The 26,042-nt window shown below is 41.5% G+C and overlaps 1 protein-coding gene and 2 long non-coding RNA genes across 5 annotated transcripts in view; 1 reads left to right on the top strand and 2 right to left on the bottom strand.

The window, feature by feature from the left end:
- Positions 1 to 1,103, bottom strand: part of tgfbr1b (transforming growth factor, beta receptor 1 b) — a 51,372-nt gene extending 50,269 nt beyond the window's left edge. Inside the window, exon 1 of the mRNA XM_053412993.1 lies at positions 1,021 to 1,103. Within this exon, the coding sequence (XP_053268968.1) occupies positions 1,021 to 1,084 (64 nt within the window). The 5' untranslated portion in view covers positions 1,085 to 1,103. The remainder of the gene's footprint in view (positions 1 to 1,020) is intronic.
- Positions 1,104 to 3,303: 2,200 nt separating this feature from the next.
- Positions 3,304 to 10,939, bottom strand: LOC128426123 (uncharacterized). 2 transcript variants are annotated; one of them, XR_008333226.1, is made up of 5 exons: positions 10,663 to 10,939; positions 10,061 to 10,243; positions 9,375 to 9,461; positions 8,568 to 8,715; positions 3,304 to 5,135 (listed from the first exon to the last, which is right to left on the bottom strand). It is a non-coding gene; the product is annotated as an uncharacterized LOC128426123 (long non-coding RNA). The 2 variants fall into 2 exon arrangements; XR_008333227.1 differs by lacking the exons at positions 9,375 to 9,461; positions 10,061 to 10,243.
- Positions 7,501 to 22,498, top strand: LOC128426119 (uncharacterized). Of its 2 annotated transcripts, XR_008333223.1 has the most exons (5): positions 7,501 to 7,590; positions 8,010 to 8,192; positions 16,028 to 16,122; positions 20,784 to 20,921; positions 21,021 to 22,498. It is a non-coding gene; the product is annotated as an uncharacterized LOC128426119 (long non-coding RNA). The 2 variants fall into 2 exon arrangements; XR_008333222.1 differs by lacking the exons at positions 16,028 to 16,122; positions 20,784 to 20,921; positions 21,021 to 22,498 and adding an exon at positions 11,777 to 12,462.
- Positions 22,499 to 26,042: the final 3,544 nt, after the last annotated feature.

The raw sequence follows: 26,042 nt of genomic DNA, 5'->3' as shown, positions 1-26,042 counted from the left end.
AGGGGTCAAAGACATTAAATCGGCATTTTCTGAACAGAGACTGTCGCACACGAATTCGTTATGCTGTTAGATTTAGATAAGTATGCAAGATATCGACAGCCTTGTGTCTTCACAGTAAGCTGCATACATGTGGTGCACGTGAGGACAGCGACCCGCGCTAAGAGAAACTGTTAAACTTGCAGCTAAAACACGGGCACATGTCAGAGTCTGTGTTTTAGTGAATCACTGCGGCTAAATGCTAACGGGCTAACTACCGCGGGGGAGAGTAGATGTGGACGGGAAGTCAAACTAGCAGCTAACAGTTTATAAACTAAATAGTCAAGAGGACATACAAGGTAGAGACAAACCTACCGATGGAATAGACGCAAAAACAACTGCGAGGAAAAAATCTAGAAATATAGCTTAAGGGCTTAACTCGCATTTAATAGCTTAACCCTCAAGAGCGACGACTTGACACGGGGACAGTTCAGTGAGGTGTCAACAATCGCACGCAGATAAGTAACGGGGATCCGGACACTCCGCCCAGAGGCACCGTGAACTTCTGCTGTTCAACTGTGTGCTCAGGAGGAAAAAAAACCTCGGGATGGGACAACCAGCAGGTAAATGAACAACCACTGTCCGACTCAAAACGGCAAACATCCACCCAGGGATGCTGCCAACTTTGTGTTTGTGAAACTGGCTGTTCCGTCCGCCGGACGACACTCCGGAGCCCTTTGTTGGCGCTAAATCCGCAAAAAGCCGGGTAAACACCCTCTCCGGTTCCGGGCGGTGGCCGTGGGCTCTCCTCTACATCCAGCGTGACTTTTAGCTCCGCTGCTCCATTTTTTCCCCCCCAGACAATAAACATTCCTCAGGCAGGCAGCGGCAGGCTGGCCGCCGACCCTGCGCCATCTTAGTTAGACACACTCCGCTTCTTCATGCCTCTTGAACAAAGAGCTTTTCTAACGGAGCCCGCCTGAGCCGCGGGAGAAACTTCGCAGAAAAACGCCAATTGAACGTTGTCCGTTAAAAGCCACTTACCGCTGTTTACTTCAATCCCTGTCCCGAGCAGGAGGACGAGCAAGAGGCATGGTGTTGCATCCATCGTGGCTACGGACCAGACTGGCAGCCCAGTGCTAACTTCTCCCAGTGCTCAGGAAGGTAGCCTATGATTGGCTGACAGCACCGTAAGTCCTGCCTCTCCAGCGTTTGTTGGGGGGAAGAGCGGCCCTGATTGGCGGTGGGACCTGCCCCACCCCGCCCCACTGGAGCAACTCTCCCACTGCTGTAAACAAACACTGTTGCCATTCACTGTAATGACAAAGTGTACATTAACAGGCTTCATTCATTTTTATTCACATTAACCAATGTTTTACAAAATAACAGTTTCGAAAAAACAAACATCTTATAATATAGCAATTATTCCTGTATACCCAATAACTCTTAAAACTTAGTATTATAACATGTAATCTTGTTATTTCAAATTTTCTCTGAGGCATACTGCATTCTAGCCTCCAAAAAAATCCAGTTTAGTCAAAGATTAAAACATGTATGACTTCTCTAAACATGTCTCACACAACCTGGCTTTAAATAGAACAGAAAAGTGTGTCTTGGTGATGGAAAAATCTATTTAGTCCTGGAGGAAGACAGACAGGAAGGTGACACTCATGTGATTTTTGCCAGACATAAAGATTTTGTCTCCGTGACTCTGACTGAAGGAACTTATCATGGCCACAGCACCATATGCCCAAAGACAGCCCTCGCACATTGTCCTAAAGCTGATGGTCCTTCCTTTGTCTCTGCCACGTTAACTTCATCACTTGAGTAGACACACACACACACACACACACACACACAGTTGTCCGGGCCTCCATTCCCTCCCCCTCCCTCTGGTGTGTGCACGCAGTAACACACCCTCCCTAGTCCCTGGAGAGTGTGACAGAGATTGATGATGGCCTATTATTTGATGTCCAACTGAGCCCTGCATGGTCCTGCATACACACACACAGGTACACTCTCGCTCATGCATATTTATCATAATGATCCCAGCAAGGGGGAGAATAAGAATCATGCTGCTGGTCCAATGAGTAGAGCAACAGACAGTGTTTACTGTAAACTGAAGATGAGTCAGAAACACAATATATGTAGGATTTTTTATAAAGTTCTAAATGTGATGTTTACTCAAACAGATGTTGTTTAATGGAGAGGCCCTCTGACAACTCATGCCCACCCCCCACACACACACAAAGGCACCACCTGCTCTTACCTCATGCTGGTCAGACTTGTACTTTTCTCTTTTGCATTTATAATTTTGGCATTTACCTGACACATTCATTCAGAATGACATACAGTGTGTATAGAGTGCTCAGAATGCTCCGACCTTTAATCAGAAAATTACACGCGACCAATAGTAAGTAGTATTAAGGTCGGTGAGGTTGTTGCTGTGGAAAATGAATGACGTTGAATAAGAAGGAAATGCCTGTTTTTTTTTCAGGAAAAAATCAATAATTGGTGATTGATGTGTTAGTGGTAAATATGCCTCTAGTTAATATATATTTTCATCCCTTCTCTCGTTGTGTTTGGAGCAAGAAGGTCAAAGAGCAACTGGGAGGGACAAGCGATAGCACAGACAAACAAAGCTTTATGTCATTAGTCATTTGTTTGTCCTTCTGTCCCTTCCCCTCGGCATTTCCACTCAGATGAATCTCTGCTGCCTTCTTGAAAACAATTCCATTACTTTGATAACTCCACTTGACTTTCTGACACCCAGCCTTCCGAGTGTGTGAGTCAATCCAATGTCGCTGTGAGCCATGAAACCTGCCCAGAATGTATTCACACACCACTCATCCAAATGTTCTATATATATAACTATTTTTTGTGGAACAAATTTAAGTGTCTGTCTGAGATGGAAGAGAAGTTAAATGAGTTATGACCCAGGTCTTACTGTGATTAGAAAATGATAGACATGCAGAAAAGATGGAGACAACAGTTGAATACTGAGACTGAAGTGAGGGTATTTACAGCTGCAGTTCTTCTAGATGCTGGCTCCAAGAAAACTGTGATTGTTCTCCAACAAATTATACATTCTCAGATATTCACAGCATGTACTGTCTCTATTGACGTTCAAATATTTAATCGTGTATCATACATGTTTAAAGATGTATTACATGTCAATAACAATGAATAGAACAACAAAAGATAGTAAAATGCTTAATTAACGGCGCCGTAGCAGAGAAGGCATGTGACCCTCTGCACTAACCTCACAAACATCACCAACCAAAAACATTGGATTGGAATTTTTCAAGACAATATGATATTTGGGGATTAAAAATACAGTTAATAGTATTGTGTATTATTATGTTTATTTAATGCACGTTAATCAACATGTGTACTTAAGTCCAGCATGTAAATGTGCCAGATTTATCCAGGCAACTGTTTTTTTCATCTGCAATCCCTTGCAGGTTGTTGGCAAAAAACATATAACATAAAGTAACTTGAAAGAACTCAGAAGTACTTACAAAGTCACTTTGCATAAATTACTAAAGCAATGACATAACTCTATGACATATGAAAACACGAACAAAGGCACATAGCAGATGGAAGGCACTACAGATAAGAAGTAAAACCATTTAAAGACTCAACCAAAAGCATATACAGGCTACAATAAGACACACTTACACACAAACAATTGGGGAGGGACATTATATGTTCCATAGTTCCGTGGGTATGATGTTTCAGGTAGGAAAAGGCTGAATGGTACTATTAATATGATAAGACATTTCAACATCTGGCAGCACTGATGTGTTGTCTTGTATTCAGCAGGTGATTGTTGAGGAGGCAACAAAGCTGTGTTTTGATCAGAAAAATGACGATATCTTTCACACATCTAAATTTAAAAATGGGTCTGTTTTGATCCCAACAGGATATGAGGGTAAAGTAATGCACCTGACCTCTGTCTGAATCCTCGAGATTTCTATACTTGATGAGATGTCGCTGCTCATTCAGTCAAGCCCCTCTCCTTTCCCTTTTGTATTTTAGGCACTGTTCCTGTTACACATGTAGTGCAATATTTAATTCACTATGTTCTTAGGCTGGAAACATGGACATAACCAGTGAAAAACCAATACATACAAACAATACTTACATGTTTAATGGATGAAGAGAGCTGGTGAAAATCTTTAAAAAGAAGGCAGATGATTTGATTCATTTATGCATGAGGTCCATCAAATCTTAAAACCAATGCTGCTTCAGCTGTGGCAAACAAATAACCATTACGTGACCTATGTAGTTTATTTCAATAATTTAAAGTCAATATTGGGCTTAAAAACGGTACTCATTTATAATGCTTTATATTATTTACAAAAAGGAGTTTCAATTCATATTTGCAACACAATGATGTGAAATCAAAAAGTTCCAAACATAAGTGCTAAATAATTTATATGAATTGGATTTGGAAAGCAAACTGTGCACCACATATTGCTGTGATAAATTTAATGTTGGCTGATTTATGTTGATGGAGAAAGCTTCCATGCAGCTGGATTTAATAAATGCTATTTTATCTAATTAAAAAGAAAAATTTGAACAGGAGAAATAAACATCACCTTTGCGGAATGTAAATCTGTCTTAGGAGGTGGTCTTATAAATGGCTTTAGGTTGTTCCAACTCCAGAGCACATGATAAATAGTAATGAAAATACATTTCAATTATCATGACGCAGTCAGATGAAAAGATCATTCTTGGTAACAAATATTTAAGAATATTCTCGGAAAACTCATAAATATTTTGCCCTGGCATAATTATGTTCCAGGAACTGCACACACACACTCACACACACCCACACACACAATGTGGTTGTCATGTTTAATTAAAGGGAACGGACCGTGCCCTGTCTGGGACTCTAGGTCTCCACCCTGATATCTGGTGCTGTGGATGGAGCTCTGCCACTCACAAAGGACCTAATCGCTGCTAGAACTCAATGTTCTTTTACTGACAAAGAATTTCAGCATCCATCCATCCATCAATCCATCAGTCCATCCATCTTTCCATTTTCTGTTGCCTAACCGGGGCTGGGATGGCAGTAGGTCAAGCAAAGTATCGCCCAGACGTCCATCTTCCCAGGCGTTTTCCAGCTCCTCCTGGAGGATCTCAAGGCAGTCCTAGACAAGACAAGATGTAGGATTTCTCCAGTGTGTTCTGGGCTTCTTAAAAGCTGGACGCACAGAGAAGACTTTCATTGGAATTAACTCGCAACACATCCAACTCAGATGCCCGAACGACCTCAATTGACTCCTTTTGGTGACAGAGGGTAGCGGCTCTTCTCTGAGCTCTCCCTCAGATATCAGAGCTCTTTGCTCTATCTCTAAGGCTGAGTTCAGCCACACTGCAGAGGAAATCTATTCAGCTCTCTCTGTCTTGTATCCATTGTCTTGTTCCTTCAGTCTCTACCCAAAGCTTAGGAACGTATATATAGGGGAGAGTCAGACGGGAGAGCTTTGCCTTCTGCATCAGCTGCCTCTTCACTACGACAGTCTGGTACAGCGTGTGCTTTACTGCAGACGCTGCCTCAGTCTGCATGTCAGTCTCCTGCACCATCCTACACTCACTCATGATACTTACACTCATTCACTCGGCACATAGACCCATAAATCCTTTCCTGGAGTATGAAACCTCCGCCACAGGTAAGGAGGGGAAGCTTGACTCATATTTTGCTAACGTCGGTCTCGCTGTAGATAACAGCAGGATAGTTTCTGTTTTTCCTTTGTCCTGAGAAGAGCATGATGCCTTTTCTTAACATGTCTCCTGTTTTTGTAGGTTTGGACTCTAAATTGTTTTCACTCAAACACCTGACTGTTGATAAAGAGATCATTAGACTATCAATTCATATCTTTGTTCCTTCACAAGTACTTCATGTAATAAAGCAAAGGCACAAAATAAATATTTTTTAGGCAGGAATGCAATATATGTTTATACATATACAACATATATGTATACAGTACATGCATGAATTGGTCAAATATAACATGACTGGAGGGGATTTGCTGTAGGATTTGAGACGTACAATCATTTAAAATGACATTTTGAGTTTTACTGTGCTGTCTCTGTGAATATTTTCTTGTCATGTCTCCTTCTCACAGTGTTGTTACTGAAGCCCTGTCTGTCTAAGATATGGCATATAGAAATGTAATCACTAGCTGACACAAAAAGCTGAAAGCCAACATTTTTCTTATCCAAAAAATTGGGTTTATCCCTACACAGTACCTATGAGGAGGTGATGCATTAATTTGTTGTGGCTCACACCAAATTGCTAAGCTTCCGCTATAGATGTTTTCAGGAAACCCTTCCCATTTATTCCAATTAATTTGAAGGTATTGAAGAGTCTTTACGGTGTACTACATCTCTTTGTCTCATCAGTCTTCATTCGTGCCACATTGCGCGCACACTCACCAGCTCACTCCGTACAGCCCTTTGTCATCATGGCAGTAAAGCTGTGTTTCAATTCATCATCAGCCTTCTGAGGCTGCATTTGAAGACCGTTGGTGCTTCCTTTCACCTAAAACATTTATTGTCTTACATTTATTTCACTCTTATTCATAATAAAGTAAAGGGCATCACAAAAACTTTATTTCTCTTTAATCTTGGGGCGGATCTGCAGTTCTCCTCTCTCCATTTATTCTTATTTCTTGTTTTCTCATGCTGTTTCTGTCAAACCCCCAAGAAGAATGTGAGAGAACAGCAGCAGATCCTCCGCAGGAATCTGTGCAAGTGAGTGGCCGTGTTGATGACGTTTCTGACACGCAACAGAGGCAAAGATGATTTGTCAAGATGAAAATAGTGGGACCATATAAGACACTAACTAATCTGAAGGAAGGTTTTGGTGATAAAGATCGACACCGGTATGAAGACAAACACGATATTCTCAGTGGCATTAATACATTCAACCCAGTCTCATCAGAAAACGTTCAGTGGCAACGTTGGTCCACTTGGAACGACGTTACCATCTCACAATCTGAGAGGCGAGATTGTGAGATGGTAACATTTTGTCAGCCCATTGTTTTGCATTGGCGTGTTCTCACGTCACGTGACTCTCAAGCTCCCGTCTGCGGAGAGGAAAACATGGCGGATATTCCTTGTTTTTTCAGATAAAAATATAATTTTGTAACTTAGTTTGGGCATAAAAATACATTCTGACACCATTTCTAGCGAGAAATGTGCTCTTTGCTTCCACAGTCTTCAGCCAGTTCGTGCTTATGATCAATATTTTAATAGTTATCACGAATGTTTTTATCGTTGCTATGAGGGTTGCTATGACGCTGCCATGCGGAAGACCAGGCCACAGCGTGCTGTTAAAATCACCGTCCCTGCGTGGCGTCGTTCAGTGATCGTGAATGTTATTCACGGTATATAATATTAATATTTGAGGCTAGATTACACCTCTAATGCTAAGGACCCATCGAGACCGGTCATCCCGAAGGGGGACCGACTGCGCCACGGACGGACTGGGCGAGCGGAACTGACTTGTGGCTTTTAGTAAACATCCGGTCCTTTAACTCGGGGCTGCGTAATAACCACCGAGCGCTTGGAAGACAAACGATGTCATCTTCCTTCTGTCAGGTGAGTAGTTTATTGTTTTTAAAGATCGTTACGATCTAGGTTTACAGTCCGAGTGCGGAGACAGCGGATGCGAAGTCCGTTGATACACACAATGGATGCTATTCTTCAGCTAATACGCCATTGTTAGCCACATGCTACAGCCCACATTAGCCTGTGCTACCTGGGAGGTGAATACATGGTTGTTGAAACCAGTTCAAGACGCTTAGCTCATCATTGAGGGACGCTACAATATAAATATAAACATGAATTTGATTTATGAATGCTTTAGATTAATAAGGAGTGTATTTCTCTACCATTACTCCACAATATCAGGTCAATTTGGTTTAATGTATAGTATGCACCATGACAATAATGTTTTCATGTTATGGAGTTGCGATTCATTTTATAAAACAATTGCTATGTTCTGTTTTTTAATCAAGGAGGATCCAAGTGAAGCTACAGGAGTTTCATTAACGTCAACAACTTGGACCGAACACTTTGTTTTGCTTGATGAAGAGCAGGAAGGGCAGCCTGGAGAGAAAGAGAAGCCGGGTTGAGCCCACTACCATCATCCACGTACCACGAGGAAGATGAGGGAGAGAAATTATCCTACCATTAAAGAGGTACTTTTAAGTTACATACCAGAAACACCATTTTATATAATGTGCCAAATATACATTTTTTAAGTACTTGCACTTCTTGAAAAGCTCTATATAAATAAGATGTATTATTGTTTATACATTGCTTTATACATGTTTTCCTAAAAGTCACTGTAGATACAGAAACAACAGTATGGTTCAGGTGACAGTGAGTGGAATGTGAAGGTAATTTCAATGAGCTCAAGAGAAACCTAATGTGACGATATAGTTGATTTCTGATAGATAACCCCTGCCTCATTCATTGTAGTATTAATGTGTTTGAATAAGTCAGGCTGCTCCTTGTAGCAAGAGAGTGTAGCTAATCACAGCCCTCACAGTTCTTCATCAGTGGAGAAGTACCTCGCCATCTTTTCCTCTTCAGAGGAGTCATCCAAAGACTGTGCTGCTGTTCCGGAATATGTCAGGCCCGCTGCAGCCTGCTGGGCTTGAACTCTGAGCACGCAGAGTAGGCCCTCACGTCCCGTCTCAGTAAATGCATCAGTACTGCCTGAGAATATATGATAAAAAACAAAACGTCTCAATAGTGCGTTTGTACGTGTGTACATATGTATACATACACACATTTTTCTACAGAAATATTTTTCCTGAGTTGATGTCTCTGCTTATGCCATCTAGAATGTGAAACCAAATATATTTTGGCATAACTGTATATTTTCGGATTGTCTAACTGTGTATTTGTGTTAAAGTCAAAAGGTCAAGGCCACACTGACCTCATCTTATGGTTTCAGTTGTCAAGAGACACAGTGTCATTTATACGAGAGAAAATATGTAGAAATATGTAGACGGACACTGCACTGGTTAGCGGAGTCATACAACGCAGTGCGGTAATTCTAGTGGTCTTTTTTTAATAAATGGGTTATCTATTTTTACAATCTACAAAAAGTTATCTATACATTTGGTCACAGAATGTTACACAAATAAATTGGCATTAAAGTTGGCATCTTGCTGTCTCGCCAGTCTGACAATGCTCCTGAAGCGTCCATCAAGGGATTTCTGCAGGTAATTTGGATTGTTTGTTTCTTGTGAAGAGGAGAATAACATGAATTCATACCAATATCAGTTTACAATCAAACCTTTTTGTGTTAACCTTGTGTAAACAGAGTCAAAGGACATTGTACAACAATGACACACATTTTTCCACAGTACCCGTCGTTCACTACTGAACTTCTGACACCCATTACTGGACTGTGTCTTCCTGTAGAGTGGTGATGTTCTCAACGTTCTTTTCACAGTCTGTCAAAACAAAATTAGAGTTTCAAATGTTAATGCCCCACAACCCATTGCCGATACGGTTTTATTTGCACACCACATCGGATCAAAACAAAACTGCAGTCTGTGAAACAAGCAGTTTTGGTAGATATAAGGGAAATGCTAATATTTCTACATGAAACATATTCAGTCCCTTAAGCAAAATAACAATGATGGCAGGCCGCAACCTCGATGCCTTCGTCTACTTTGCTTACAGACTAGTTTGCGGAGTCTCGTGCTGCCGCCCACTGACCGATACATCATCGCTCTTTTCTGAAACTAATGAATGCAAATTCACACATGTAGACAGAAATAATCAGTATAAATTAAAAGGAATCTGATGGGGGTCATCATTATACATAACAGAGGAAAACTTTGCAAATGTATTCCTTAAATTTACTTGCCTTCCTGTGGAAAAAGTTGTTTTCCCAGTTAAACAATCACAGCAGGGAAGCATGATTGATCAAAATTCTTTCAGTGTGATATTAACTTGTATGTCAGCAAGCGTACTTTGGGGATTTAATAAAAATGTATATTTGGCACATTATATAAAATGGTGTTTCTGGTATGTAACTTAAAAGTACCTCTTTAATGGTAGGATAATTTCTCTCCCTCATCTTCCTCGTGGTACATGGATGATGGTAGTGGGCTCAACCCGGCTTCTCTTTCTCTCCAGGCTGCCCTTCCTGCTCTTCATCAAGCAAAACAAAGTGTTCGGTCCAAGTTGTTGACGTTAATGAAACTCCTGTAGCTTCACTTGGATCCTCCTTGATTAAAAAACAGAACATAGCAATTGTTTTATAAAATGAATCGCAACTCCATAACATGAAAACATTATTGTCATGGTGCATACTATACATTAAACCAAATTGACCTGATATTGTGGAGTAATGGTAGAGAAATACACTCCTTATTAATCTAAAGCATTCATAAATCAAATTCATGTTTATATTTATATTGTAGTGTCCCTCAATGATGAGCTAAGCGTCTTGAACTGGTTTCAACAACCATGTATTCACCTCCCAGGTAGCACAGGCTAATGTGGGCTGTAGCATGTGGCTAACAATGGCGTATTAGCTGAAGAATAGCATCCATTGTGTGTATCAACGGACTTCGCATCCGCTGTCTCCGCACTCGGACTGTAAACCTAGATCGTAACGATCTTTAAAAACAATAAACTACTCACCTGACAGAAGGAAGATGACATCGTTTGTCTTCCAAGCGCTCGGTGGTTATTACGCAGCCCCGAGTTAAAGAACCGGATGTTTACTAAAAGCCACACGTCAGTTCCGCTCGCCCAGTCCGTCCGTGGCGCAGTCGGTCCCCCTTCGGGATGACCGGTCTCGATGGGTCCTTAGCATTAGAGGTGTAATCTAGCCTCAAATATTAATATTATATACCGTGAATAACATTCACGATCACTGAACGACGCCACGCAGGGACGGTGATTTTAACAGCACGCTGTGGCCTGGTCTTCCGCATGGCAGCGTCATAGCAACCCTCATAGCAACGATAAAAACATTCATGATAACTATTAAAATATTGATCATAAGCACGAACTGGCTGAAGACTGTGGAAGCAAAGAGCACATTTCTCGCTAGAAATGGTGTCAGAATGTATTTTTATGCCCAAACTAAGTTACAAAATTATATTTTTATCTGAAAAAACAAGGAATATCCGCCATGTTTTCCTCTCCGCAGACGGGAGCTTGAGAGTCACGTGACGTGAGAACACGCCAATGCAAAACAATGGGCTGACAAAATGTTACCATCTCACAATCTGAGAGGCCAGATTGTGAGTTGGTAACGTCGTTCCAAGTGGACCAACGTTGCCACTGAACGTTTTCTGATGAGACTGGGTTGAATACATTACATCCTCTGCCTGCTGCACAGCTGCTCTCCTGAACGCTCCACAGATTTCTATGTTGTTGAGAACCCATCTGAGCAGATAATCTCCTGCTGCATTGTTCATGTGTGACAGGCAAACTCCGGGGAAAGTCCAGACCCAATTCTCCGCACTTTCTCCAGAGTTCATGTCTGAAAACGGCTACTGTAAGTTTGCATACAGGGTGTGGCACGCAGATCTGCTACATCGTGCATCCTCCTTACCTGATCACACCCTCTGCAAATTATGATGCTAACACCATATTTAAGCCCTGGCTCTATACACCCAGTATTCATCGAATCCTCCTTTTAACCTTGTGGTAACTCTGAGACTCCTGCTACTGCCTTCTCCCTTCGTGATGGTGTTCTTGCCTGCTCGTCTGCTGTCCTGACTTCTGCCTGTTTCTTGTGTCTCAGGTTCACACCATCCATCTCATCACCTGCCTGTCCACTCATCTGGATTCTTCTGTTGCACATTTTTATATTGATTAAATCTCTGTTAAACTTTAGTTATTCTGTAACACTTAACCAATCATCTAATCTTTCACGGTAGATTTTAAGGTATGTTAAGGATAATAAACCCCAATTAATGCATCTGGGTCGAAGCTGCACCTTAGCGATGCAGACAGCAAGAGCTGTTGGTCCAGTCGGTAGCATCGCATTTCTGGCAGACTCGCCCCCCTTCTTGAATTGAATTGAAGGAAAGAGCATTAACGACGTCTTTCTTTTCTTCGTGGCAATTCTTCAAGAAAAAGTAATTTCGCCTTCAACATCTTTCGGCTCCAACTCCAACGCGATTTTTTTTTAGTAACTTGCCATTGCTCTGAAGTAAACAGAGGATTGGAGGATTTGTAAAGAAGCTGGAAGACACTCAACACCAGCATAGAAACTGGTAGTATAATTGCGGCACGACTCACACAAATATGGATGCTCAGCCTCATACGCAGGATACATGCATACCTACAGCGTAGCTTCGAAGCAGAAGAATGAATTGAGCTTACGTCCCTCTCTCATGGAAAGTACATCCATTGTAAATTTATTTATCTCCAACTGTATCATTGTTTATAATGATAATAAACAATAAATGAGAAATCATTACTCAATTTTGGAGATGTTGTCTCCACTCTGACACTCTCTGAACAGTCTTCACTGAGTCAGACTTAATACAACCCACAATTTACAGTGTAATCTCACTGGTTTACTATTGGTACTTGTAGGTGCAATGTAGGTACAGTGGAAGAAAACAAGGCTTTGGGGAACGAGAGAGAGTAAAGGAGAAATACATAAATCATGTATTTCTCTGTACTTTTGTAAATATTGAGTAACAATGGAGTGCAGTTCTAGAAAACAAAATGGTGTTTCCAACCTTTTTTCATACTGTGTAATAATTATACAGCCCACATACCACATTATCACTGTGTGTGTAAAGAAGAAGTACACATCGTAGTTTCACTCATGTTCAAAGATAATTGCAATGTGTAAGACAAAATATTATAGTAAAGATTGGAGCTCTGTGGCGGCTCTGGCTTAGGGGTAGAGTGGTCGGCAGTTTGATCCCCAGTCTGACCCATCCTCATGCCGAAGGGTCCTTGGGCAAGATGCTGAACCCCGGATGGCCCCCCATAGAATAACTAAGTGCTGCGAATAGATGCACTGTATATATGTGTGTGTGAATGGGTGAATGTAAAACTGTACTGTAAAGCGCTTTGAGTGGTCATCAAGACTAGAAAAACGCTATATAAATACAAAGCCATTTACCAAATAGTTGATAGCTACATCCACACTACATTCACTTTAATTTAATGCCCAACATTCCCTTTATGGAAATATGTTTAAATTCCCAAGATATGGTTTTCTGTTTGGATCTGCATCTAATTACACACCCTCATAGATAACGGTCATCCAAAACTTGAATGGCTTCTTCCCTGACCAATACTGAATTATTTCACTGAGTTTCATAATAACCTGTCCAGTAGATTTCTGTGAAATCCTGCTGACTAACAAACAAACTCAGATGAAAGCATCACCCCCTTGGCAGAGGCAATGAGGACATGTATTGAATGGGTGTATACTTCTGAAAGTTTGATCCCTTTAGGCTTGTTTGTCCAGCCTGACAGAAGTTCATAACAGATACACAAGCAGAAAACAAATGTCCCACACAACTCAGAGTGTGTTCAGTGCAGGTGTGTTCATCCAGCAGACCTTTAAAATAATTTGCATCTCAGATTGCTACTCTATGTAACTTGGATATCAGATTCCATGTCCTGCAGTTCCCATAGAAATAAAGCCTGTCAGTTTCAATTTGTCAAGCTGGACTCCAGAAAGAATACAAGTTTATTCTGCAGACCTGATACCAAATGTCACATTTCCAACCAGTGGTGGGATGAAACAAAGTACATTTACTTGTTACTGTACTACTGTATGTTTATATATATACAGTGCCTTGCATAAGTATTCACCCCCCTTGGACTTTTTCCCATTATGTACTGTTACTAACTGGAATTCAAATAGACTTAAATAAACTTTTTCCCGTTTGATCAACAAAACATGCATAGTACTTTGGAGGTGCAAAATAAATTTTATTGTGACACAAACAATAATGAGAACAAAAAAGTTGACATCTGTTGGGTGCATAAGTATTCACCCCCGTGTCAATACTTGGTAGAACCCCCTTTCGCTGCAATTACAGCTGCAAGTCTTTTGGGGTATGTCTCTACCAGCTTTGCACATCTAGAGATGGAAAGGTTTGTCCATTCTTCTTGGCAAAAAAGATGAAGCTCAGTCAGATTGGATGGAGACCGTCTGTGAACCGCAATCTTCAAGTCTTGCCATAGATTCTCTATTGGATTGAGGTCTGGGCTTTGACTGGGCCATTTTAAGACATTAACATTCTTTAATCCAAACCATTCCTTTGTAGCTCTGGCTGTATGTTTAGGGTCATTGTCTTGCTGGAAGATGAACCTCCGCCCCAGTCTCAAGTCTTTTGCAGACTGCATCAGATATTCTTCAAGGATTTCCCTGTATTTGACTCCATCCATCTTTCCCTCTATTCTGACCAGTTTCCCTGTATCTGCTGAAGAGAAGCATCCCCACAGCATGATGCTACCACCACCATGTTTCACTGTTGGGATGGTGTTCTCAGGGTGATGGGCAGTGTTGGGTTTTCGCCACACATAGCGTTTTGCATTGAGGCCAAAAAGTTCAATTTTGGTCTCATCTGACCAGAGCACCTTCTTCCACATGTTTGCTGTGTCTCCCACATGGCTTCTGTCAAACTCCAAACGGGATTTTTTATGGATCCCTTTTAACAATGGCTTTCTTCTTGCCACTCTTCCATAAAGGCCAGATTTGTGGAGTAGACGACTAATAGTTGTCCTGTGGACAGATTCTCCCCCCTCAGCTGTGGATCTCTGCAACTCCTCCAGAGTAACCATGGGCCTCCTGGTTGCTTCTCTGATTAATTTTCATGTCCACCCAAACTCTTCAGTTTGGGTGGACGGCCTCCTCTTGGTAGGTTTGCGGTTGTGCCATATTCTTTCCATTTTCTTATGATGAATTTTATGGTGCTCAGAGATGTTCAAAGCTCTGGATATTTTTTTATAACCTAACCCTGCTTCATATTTCTCCACAACTTTATCCCTGACCTGTTTGGTGAGCTCCTTGGTCTTCATGATGCTGTTTGTTCAGTAATGATCTCCAACAAACTCTGAGTCCGTCACAGAACAGGTGTATTTATACTGAGAATAAATTGCAGTCAGGTGGACCCTATTTACTAATTATGTGACTTGCAAATGTGACTTGTGAATGCAATTGGTCGCACCAGATCTTTGTTAGGGGTTTCACAGTAAAGGGGGTGAATACATATGCACTCAACACTTTTCAGATTTTTATTTGTAAATAATTGTGAAATCCATGTAATATTTCCCCCCACTTCCAAATGATGCACTATTTTGTGTTGGTCCATTACATAAACTCACGATGAAATAAATTTTAATCTGTGGTTATACCATGACAAAATGTAGAAAAGTCCAAAGGGGGTGAATACTTATGCAAGGCACTGTATCTCTGTACTGATCCAATCAGAGAGGGCAGGTACGATTACACCCCGCATCCTGCAACAGCATCATCACACTGTCAACGAGGAAACGTCCAGAAGAGACAATTAATATGATAACAAAAATATTTTCACCTGCAGTATTCAGAATCTGTATCATTCTTGTATTAAGCAGAATACACAATACCCGCAGGAAATGATGTCGATAACCATGAGGCAATATGATACGCTCAGCAACTACTTTTGCTTTTAGTACTTCAAGTATATTTAAATGCAAGTGCTTACTTTACTTACTCAAGTAGAAAAGAGGTATTTTTACTTTGACTTGAGTATATTTAAATGTATTTATTTGTACTTTTGCTTGAGTAAAATGTTTGAGTACCTCCTCTGCTTTTCAAATACAGTATCTGACGTGTACTTTTTTCGAACTTCATTCCTGTCACTCTTGAAAAACGTTTAATTTTTCATACATCAGTGTTTGGAGATAGTAATGAGAAACGTACACCATCAACAAAACAAGCCACTCCAATAGATTAATAGCTGTGAAGATTCAGGCTACATCACAGTAGATATTCTTGAGGACCAGCTGTGGTTATATCTCCCTTTGTTTCCAGAGCTGCCCATGATGCTTTCCATTCTGATGCCACTTGAGGACACTGAGCCACACACGCAGAAGACACAGTGGAAGATGTCAGGAGAGTTTTTGATGGTAAGAGCCGACGCTGGGGTTGATGTGTTGTCAACAAAATCCTGTGATCTCCGTAAGAGAGGTAATATGTTACGTCTTGCCCCCGCCTGCTGCTCCACCCCTCACCTGAATGCTCCGGAGGATTTGTTGCTGTTTCGAACACTGAGCAGAGAATCTCCTGCTGCGTTTTGCAAAGGGCAAACCACCCAGCTCCCCAGAGTTCCTCCGGTGGTCATGTCTGAAAACGGCTCCAGGCCTCCCAGTCTGCTTCACCTCATGCCAGTAACACTGTCCCCCTCCCTCCACACTCACACCCAGCCCTTCGTTGCCCCTGCCTCCACTGGATTTCTAGACCAGCAAAGAGTTTCTTCTCAGTATTTGTGTCACTGATATCACAGATTGTTCTCCATCCAGAATGGTTGCCTTTTCATAATGAATACCCGAGGCACAACTCAATGCTCTGCTGTAGTGGAAAAAATACATAGTTTCCCTCATCAGTACCTATGAAATGACATACGCTGATTGTGTTGACCGTCTCAGCTTTTCTCTGTTGCCAACACTAGCCCGAAGTAACCAACAATTTATAGGGAGTGCAGAAAAGTAGTGTGAAGCAGAATTCAGTCTCACAATAATAACCATTATAAGCTGCTACAGGGATATATTTGTAGACTTGTTTCTGTAACCGCAGCTCAGATTTGATACAGTAGCTCCTGCAGTAAAAAGGTCCTGTACCAAAGTAGCCTTCAGGCAGAGCATTTCACATCTTTTTATGGCACAGCAGTCATTCTCTGGCACGGCCCTTACCCATCAGGTCATGTTCCCTGGACTCTGCCTCTGCAGTTGCGAAGCACTGCACCTGATAAATGGATTCTTCTTCCGCACTTCTTCTTATGACTTGCAACCTCGCTGGGAGCTAGGATCTTTGAAAAGCAATGAAGCCTACAGGCTAAGGACAACTCGGCACTAAGTCACACGCTGAAGAATCACTGTGCTGAGTGGACAGCGGGGGGGAGCTCATAGCACCTTAATACTCTCTCTATGTCATTTCCCTATAAGCTTAAAAGTGGAATACCTTGCTAACACCTCTTTAGGCAAATACTACTACAGTGGGGGTAATCATTCTGCCAGTGGAGGATACAACCATTTACATTATGCAAGATGGCCTTCAGATATTGTTATAAAAAGGTATTAGTTAGTTATATTGTTGAATGAAGGAAATAGTCAGGCAGAGATATGCAAAAGATATGCCAACCTTCTGCTTAGAGGAGGAATGCTTCACCTGGCTCTACCCACAGCCCCCAAAAATATTGTTTTCTTTTTCAAATGCTTAAGTGTGATTGACATTTTTCAATCAACAAATCAATCAATCATATATTATTTGTATAGCCAATATCTACATATCACAGGGTTTAACAAAGTGCGTCCATCATGGATGATGATCCACAATCATCATCCATGCTCATGATCTACAACGATCCATGGAGCGGCCACAGCAGCAGTCCTGGATCTGCAAACCATGAAGCACAAGGAGTTGGGGGAAAATTTCGATTTTTGAGTTTAAAGCTAAACTCACACTTCAAGTCTTCATGCTCAATTCGGATTGTTGCTCAGATCTGGATTTTTGGTTTGGCATAACTTCGTCATTGTGGCCAGAATGTAACCAGCATCAGATTCCAATGTGAACTGGTCCTGAATTGACCTGCATGTGGAAAAAAATGACAAAATATGTTGCGCAAAATGCTGTTGTACAGAAGAAACAACTAGTTTAGCATGTGAGCCTGCGTGTGAAAATGTGTGTGCAGCAAAAGTCAACAAATTAACGAGCACTTGATAACAAAAATAGTCTATGTGGGGCAGTGGCTGGTTCCTCTGTATGGAGGTCAGTCTCTATAAAGGACTCTTATTAGTGTTGTGGTCATGTTCTCTATTGATTTTAGCTTTGAAATTCTTCTACCAAAAGTTGTATTCCTTTTATATTGCTGTTTAGGTTGTCAGTTTTAATCCATTGTCTTGATTTATGAGTTACACATAGACCGAAAACCAGCTATGATAATGACTGTGAGCTCCAAAAACTTGTAAGTTACCGAGACAATGCCTATTTACACCAAAAGTTCAACATCTACGCTGCCATTAATAAACTGGCGGTAGATGTCCTTTCCATGCACTCCCACTTTGAGATAGAGTCCCAATTGATCTCATTCAAAACTGCTCACGGTCTACACAATCAGAAGAGATGTAAAACTGGGATGGCTTTTGTTATGTAAAGTGGAGATTCATCTTCCTATAGATATCAAAACATAAAATAAAGAAATGTGCTCTGTCCTGATCCAGCTGATCCACTGTCTGATCCTGAGCCAATGTCCTGACTGATCCCGAACCTAAAAAACCCAGAGCAGTCTTCAGGGCCTTGGCTGCGTCTGTCCCTTGAAGAAGGGGGTTACCAGTTGCCCCTCTGTGTGTGTCCCACCTGTACTTCTTGTGTTACATTTCATGTTATCTTTTCAGTTCCTGCCTTTGTGATTCCCTCCAACCCTGCACCTCATTACCTACCTGCACCTGGTGCTCCCTATAGTAGAAGCCTTCCCTGTTCCCCCAGTCTTTGTTCCCTTGTGTGTTAATTGCTCTCAACATTTGTTCTTTGTGTTAGCGCATGTGGATGTGTCTGTGTTAGCCCTTCTTGATTATCAGTAAAGACTTGGCCTTAAGATCTCTAATCTGTTTCCTGTGAGTGTCCCTATCTTTGTACTGGTACTGTACAGGTAACTGGCTTCAACTGCTGAATCTCAAGATACTAAAATGCTAAGGAAATATTTATACATCGAAATCAAAATGGAAAATGGAAAGAAACTGAGCTCCAAAACGCTGACTGCGTCACAAAATGAAAGTACAGCAGCCTGCAGTCTAACTCAATGATCTGAGTGAGAAATGAGCTTAGAGCAAAGCTTGTTTGTTTACTTTAACGGCATCTTGAAGATGAAGGACACCTTTAAATTCAATCTGTCGGAAACTATTTTATTTAAGCCGACGATGAAAACATAGGCTTTCCTGCTAGAAGAGATCTACACACATTCTGTCTGCATATTATACAAAACAATAATGGATTAATAACATTATTATTATTATTTAGTTTGGAACATGAGCATATGCATCAACTGCAGTCCCCCTAACATCAATAAATTGATACGGGTGAAATTTAATTGTGGGAAATAACAAGGTAGAAGATAATCTCATATCAAGCGGGTGTGTACTGTATTTCCATTTCTAAAATTATATAAAAGGTCAAATTAAAACAGAAATTATAATAAATGAAACATCAGATTTATAAAAAAGAAATCAGATTTAATATAATAGATTTAAATGATCCAACCATAATAATAAACAATCAAATAAAAAAAACAATTGGCCATTTTGGTGAGTCTTCAGCAGTGATTTATAAACTGCAGTGGATTATGTGGATTTCACACTGAGTAGGAGGCTGTGCATAGAGATTTAGAGCTGTAACTGAAAACCAATGTCATTTGTTTTTCAGTTTTCAGCTAGAAGTTTTTGATCAGTTGTTTTTAAGGACCTTGTTGGGCTATAAGAAGAATTTAAATATATGCTAGACCCAGAACGTTGATGGCCTTGTGATTTATTAATAGAACCTTAAGTATTCTAAATTTAATAGGCAGCAAGCACAGTGATGCTAAAACTGGGGTGATATGACAAGACTTCCTGAATGTAGGAGTTTGTGTTGAGTTCTGGACAAATTGCAACTGTGAGACTGAGGAGGAGTTCAAGCAGGTAAAAACAGAGATGCAGGAGGATATTTCTTAATTGATAATAAAAGGCTTCCATGATGTTTCTGCTGGCTGTCAAATGTCAATGAACCAAAGATTTACACTTGTGCCAAGTGAACAAAGGGAGGACTGAATCTGTGATTACTCTGCTATTTACAGTTTCCATTTAAATAAAATAAGCTGGCATCCAGTCCAATAAAAGCACATAAAGGCCTTTGCACATCCATGGAAATGTGAATAAATGGCAAGAAATAGTGAATAATTCAGAGGCGAATTTCAAAGTGCATGACTACTCACACTAAACAAATAAATTACAAGGATTTTAAAAATTGCACCTCAGATAAAGAGAGATGCATGAGATGATGATGATCTGGTTCTTGTTGTATTTTATGAAAATAACCAAACTAAATACCTGGGTACATCCAATGTCATTACTTGGTTAACAAGCTCAAACTGTACCACAGCTGTGTGAGGATGTATCAGGACGTCTATCAGACAGTTTGAAGAACTGCTCCAACAGTTGACACCAAGCTAAATGTGTTTTCGTGAATATTTAATTTGAGGAAGGTCCCATGTGTTGCTGTTGTCCCAGCTGCGCATATTTGGTTCAATACATTTCATAGCCCTCTAAAGACATAAAATAACTGAGAGCATAGCCAAGGACAAATACATTTAACAAACTAGCAAATATACTTCATATCAGATTGAGTAGAGGAGGAAGCTGGTCTTCATCTACTTCTACTACTTAAAATAGTGGAGTTGTCAACAACACTCATTCAAATTAGTTAGATGTGCACACATCGGAAGCGAAACCTTAGAAAAATCGTCTTTTGTCTTTCAAATCATCAGTGCGGAAAGGGTTACACAGCCATATAAGTGACACAGCTCCTCTGTGCCCCTCAGTTTCTCTCCCCTCCGCAGGTGTGTGCCATCTTCCCGTGAAGACTCGGCGGAGGCACAGCTTATCCGCTGATCAGCAACAGGATACCTACTGTGGTCGTGTTCCCAGTCATCGCCAGTTCGTCCTCGTCACCAGCTGTGGTAGTTTTTCATCCTTGGCCCCTCTGTTTAGATTAATCAGAATACCTCCTCGTGTTGTTATACACCGCTCTCACTGTGTTGTCTCCTCATCTCCTCCAGGATTCACCTGTCGATCCATCTGCCTTCCCTCCTCGCTGACTACTTCCCAGAGATATATTCTCTCTCAGCTACCACATCTGAGATCCAGCGTTTTGGAAAATAAACACCCTTGAACTCTCCATTTTGAATCGTGCTCACTGTTCCGTCTCTGAGGTTCTAAAACACATCCCGAGCGTAACAGCTAAGGCTGTAGGAGCCTTAAGTGGAGCCTTTACCACAGTGAGAGAAATTACCTGAGAAAAAATGGAACAGTGGTGAACCATATTTCCTCTGAGAGGGATTTGACAGCTCATCCAGGAGGTCACAAAAGAACCAATGCAAACATCTGAAGAACTCCAGGCCTCCTTGCTTCAATGGCCATGATTCTGCAATAAGGAAGACACATTTGCCAAAAAAAAATCGTGATGACTTAAGGCATTTGGGGAAATATTCTGTGGAATGATCAGTCAAAAGTAGAACTTTTTGAAAGACATGTGTCCGGTTACACCTGCTGTAAACCATCACAGCCTTTCACGTAAAGAGCGTCATACCAGCATTCAAACATGGTGGTGCTAGTGTGATGGTCTGGGGTGCTTTGTTGCTTCAGGACCTGAACGATTCTCCATCTTTGATGGAACCAGAAAATCCTCCCATTAGTTTTTGACCCACAGCTGAAGAGCAGTTGGGCTATGCAGCAGGGCAATGATCTGAAGCACACAAACAAGTCTACATCGGCTAAAAATAAGTCAAATTTAGGTTTTGGAGTCCTGCCTTGAATCAAGGTGGGATGCTGTGTTCTTCGAAAAAATCCTCCAATGTGTCTGAATTAAACTACTTTTATGTCCTGAAATTACGTAAAACTTAACTTGAGTTCGGGTCATTGGACAGTTTGACTTTGTCTGATTTCAATGGGCAACATGCTGATCGGCTGGTCAGCCCAAGAGACAAGAGTAAAGAAAGGGTTACAATACAGAGATTGGAAATTTCGAGAGTCAGTCTCCCAGACTTCGTTGAAACTGTTCCAGCACAGTCAGGTCTACAGTCCAAAGCCCTGATGTATGTTGGTGCCATGTTAATGGTCGTGACGTGTTCATGATGACTACTCTCTCCAGTCCTGTGGGGAGTACTGCAGTTTTTTTTGTTTTTTTTCTTGCTCAGAGTTTGGAAGTTGTTTAAATGGAGACCTTGTCTTTTAATGTACACATTTTTTTGTCTGGTAAAACTCTGTCACTCAGAGAAACGTCCGTACAAATATACAGACATATGATCGTGATCCCTGAGGACTATGAATATTTATGTTCCTTATGTTTCACGTTATACAGTATGTCAAATATTAACTTGAACAAGACTCACAAGGAAACCAGGCTGCAAACGAATGTTCATACTGACAACTGAAGGAAATTGTATAGAAATAAATCACTGCATCCTTTATTGTATAACTTTTGCAATTTTCAAGCGATGAGTCATTTTGCCCTGAATTAAAGCCTGTTTTAAATTCCCGGCTGCTTATGTACACGGTAGAGAGTTTATTGACATGACACTAAATTATTTACCATCTGTTTGTTTTTCTTGCTTCGAGCATCAAGAGCACAATTACCCAAGTAAACAAGATAAAACCATATTTGTGTTGCACTTTTCAAAGATGAGGGTTAAAATATATCTTCATGTCCTGCAGTGTTCAAAGACACAGTCTGCATCAAGGAAAATGTAAGATGTTTCAGTTACTTTGAATATATTCCCCACATACTGTTCTGTGGTTTCATCAAAACACTTCTTTGCTGTCACTCTGTGTCTGAATGTGTTTGAGTTGCAAAGGAAGTGAATGATGGTAGTGTGACTGTATAGCTGCTTTCAGACATGCACTGAACTCTGCAGATCCTCCGGACATTCCCTGCAGGGGCTGTATGTGTGAATGCAAATGCACAAGTAAGAGCCTCCAGACTTTCTGCAGACGTTCTGCAGACGTTCTCCGGCCAGTCCCCCGTATAAAGTCTGCAGAGAGTCCGGAGGAGCCGATGTGAGAATAGAGCAAGGGTGGGTGTGTTAATTAAATTTTTCAGCACACAACATACACAAAAATGAAAAAACAAACACAAAAAAATATCAGCACATGAATAGATAGTTGAGCCACAGAGTGAAGAGTCTCCTGCTGTGATGCCCATGTGTGAAAGGCAAAGTCCGTAGAAAGTTCCGTACCGTATTCTCAAGACGGAGGTCATATCTGAAAATGGCTTATGTTCGTCCACCTAACATCTGTTTGGTGGACGACTCGCTTTTCTCCTGAGCCACAACCCCAAAGTTTTTGCAAACCAATCCTCTATTGGACAAAGAGCTGCTGCTGCTTTCATTAGTGCAGGTTCAGAAACTACCAAATCTCTAAAACCGATTGCCACTGTGTAATTATTAAAGCACATCAACCAATCCAATCAGTGGACAGTTATCCAGGGAAGCAGCAGGAGGTGTTAAGGAATTGCTTAAGCACAATTGTTAATTATCTGAATCATGTGGCACAACAGGGACAAGCCTGAAAAGCCCATACAAAATAAAGTGATAATCTCAGAATCAGAATCAGAATCAGAATCAGGTTTATTGGCCAAGTAAGTTTGCACAAACAGGGAATTTGACTCGTTAAGTGGCTCTCAGTTGCTTACAAAGAATATCACAAAACAAACATAACAAAACAAAACAAAGCAAAACAAAACAATACAAACTTAGAAAAGAACCCTTCTTTTCTAACCCTAAGAAAAGAAGTGCAGGTGTGCATATTACAATTATCCAGTGAGGGTGAAATAAGTAAACATAATTAAATATAATTATAATATATATTATATATAATATAATATAACTTCAGGAGTATTTGTACATTGGTTATTATAAAGAACCAGGGTTATTGCACAGTGCCACGGTGGATTGGCTGTTCAGGAGTGAGACGGCGTGGGGGAAGAAACTGTTTTTGTGTCTGGAGGTTTTAGTGAACAGAGATCTGTAGCGCCTCCCATAGGGGAGGAGATGGAATAGATTGTGTCCAGGGGGTGAGGGGTCTGCAGTGATCTTTCCTGCCCGTTTCCTGACTCTGGAGGTGTACAGGTCCTGGATGGTGGGCAGGTTGGCACCGATGATCTTTCCCGCAGACCTGGCTGTTCGTTGGAGTCTGTTCTTATCTAGTTCGGTGGCCGATCCAAACCAGACAGTTATCGATGTGCACAGAACAGACTTGATGACTGCAGTGTAAAACAGGATCAGCAGCTCCTGAGGCAGGTTGTGCTTCCTAAGCTGGCGCAGGAAGTTAAACCTCTGCTGGGCCTTCTTGATGATTGTGTTGATGTTGGGTTCCCACTTCAGGTTCCTGGAGATTGTGGATCCCAGAAACCTGAATGATTCCACAGCTAACACAGTATTGTTGAGTATGGTGAGGGGGTGCAGTGCTGGGGGGCTCCTCCTGAAGTCCACTGTCATCTCCACGGTTTTAAGCGTGTTCAGCTCTTGAAAGTTAAGGCTGATTCATGCTTCTGGATCAAAGATAGGCCATTGGTAGGGGAGAGCGGGGTAATGTGAGACATCGGGTAATGTGAGACACCCCCTGTATCTAGGCAACGGAACACATTTGTGGTCATGTGACCATTATGTTTTCAAGCACCTCCCATTCCCTCCTTGCAATGAAGGAGAAGTTGGTGCTGGTGCTGTGGTTATTATGTTTTCTCACAAAAATTTGTTTTTTGCATGTAAACGTATTTTATTTTGCTTTGAACTTAATCAACTGTTGTGTCGAAACGAATTGATTCAGGTAGAACAACTTATATCATACATGTTGATGAACTTCCAACATATAAAACCATGTGATTGATGCTAGCTGAAGATTAGCCTGAATTGCTAAGAGATGTGTTTTTTTCTAAAATGGTGGCTGTGGGGTAACGTGAGATATGTAGCAAGTTAAGTTTAGTCCTAAACATATTTTAGTGTAATATTACATTACATATGTTTAATTTTTAATGTCATGAACATTGTAGAAAGCCATCATGCCAAGAAACTACACCAGGAAGACAACCTGGGGCCAAACACCCCTTCAGGCTGTACTCCGGACCTGGAGCACCTCATAATCAGATGCCGACCTTATTACATCCCGACGGAGTTTACATCGGTCGTTATAACAGCGGTGTACATTCCGCCACACGCCGACACTAACCAGGCACTGGACGAGCTGCATGCGGTGATCGACAGGACAGAGACATCGCGGCCCGAGGCTGCGTTTATCGTGGCTGGGGATTTTAACAACGCCAAGATGAGGAAAGTCCTGCCAAGATACTACCAGCACATCAGCTGTCCGACGCGCGGCGCGAACACGCTGGATCATGTTTACACTCCCTTCCGAGGTGCGTATAAGGCCCTCCCCCGCCCCCCATTCGGCAAATCAGATCACGTTTCCGTTCTGCTGCTGCCTTCCTATAGGCAGAAACTCAAGCTTGACAGACCGGTGACTCGGACCATTCAGCGGTGGACCGATCAATCAGACTCGGCTCTACAGGACTGTTTCAGCACAGCGGAGTTGTGCGTGTTCCAGGATGATGACATCAACACGTACACAGACGCGGTCATTTGCTACATCAGCAAATGCATCGATGACGTCGAACCCAGGATTACTGTGCGAACAATTCCAAACCAGAAGCCCTGGATTAGTGGTGACGTCCAAGCTAAACTCAAAGCACGGACTGCTGCCTACATTTCAGGGGATCTGGAGTAATACAGGAAATCCAGGTACGCGCTCTGGAGTGCTATTAGCAGTGCTAAGAGACTCTACAGGGACAAAGTGGAGTCCCATTTCAAGGGCTCCAATACAAGGAACATGTGGGCTGGACTGAGAACCATCACAGACTACAAAGCTAAAACCAGTAGTGCTGATGTAGTATCTGCATCTCTCCCAGAGGATCTGAACACTTTTTATGCACGCTTTGAGAGTAAATCCCTGGCTGCGGAGAACGAAGAGGCCCAGGAGGACCGCTGCCCCCCGTCATATCCAGGGAAGACCTGTGGAAATCTCTCAAGCGG

The sequence above is a fragment of the Pleuronectes platessa genome, chromosome 20 (genome assembly GCF_947347685.1).
Source record: "Pleuronectes platessa chromosome 20, fPlePla1.1, whole genome shotgun sequence".
Taxonomy (NCBI): Eukaryota; Metazoa; Chordata; class Actinopteri; order Pleuronectiformes; family Pleuronectidae; genus Pleuronectes; species Pleuronectes platessa.
This window is presented reverse-complemented; position numbering and strand designations above follow the sequence as displayed.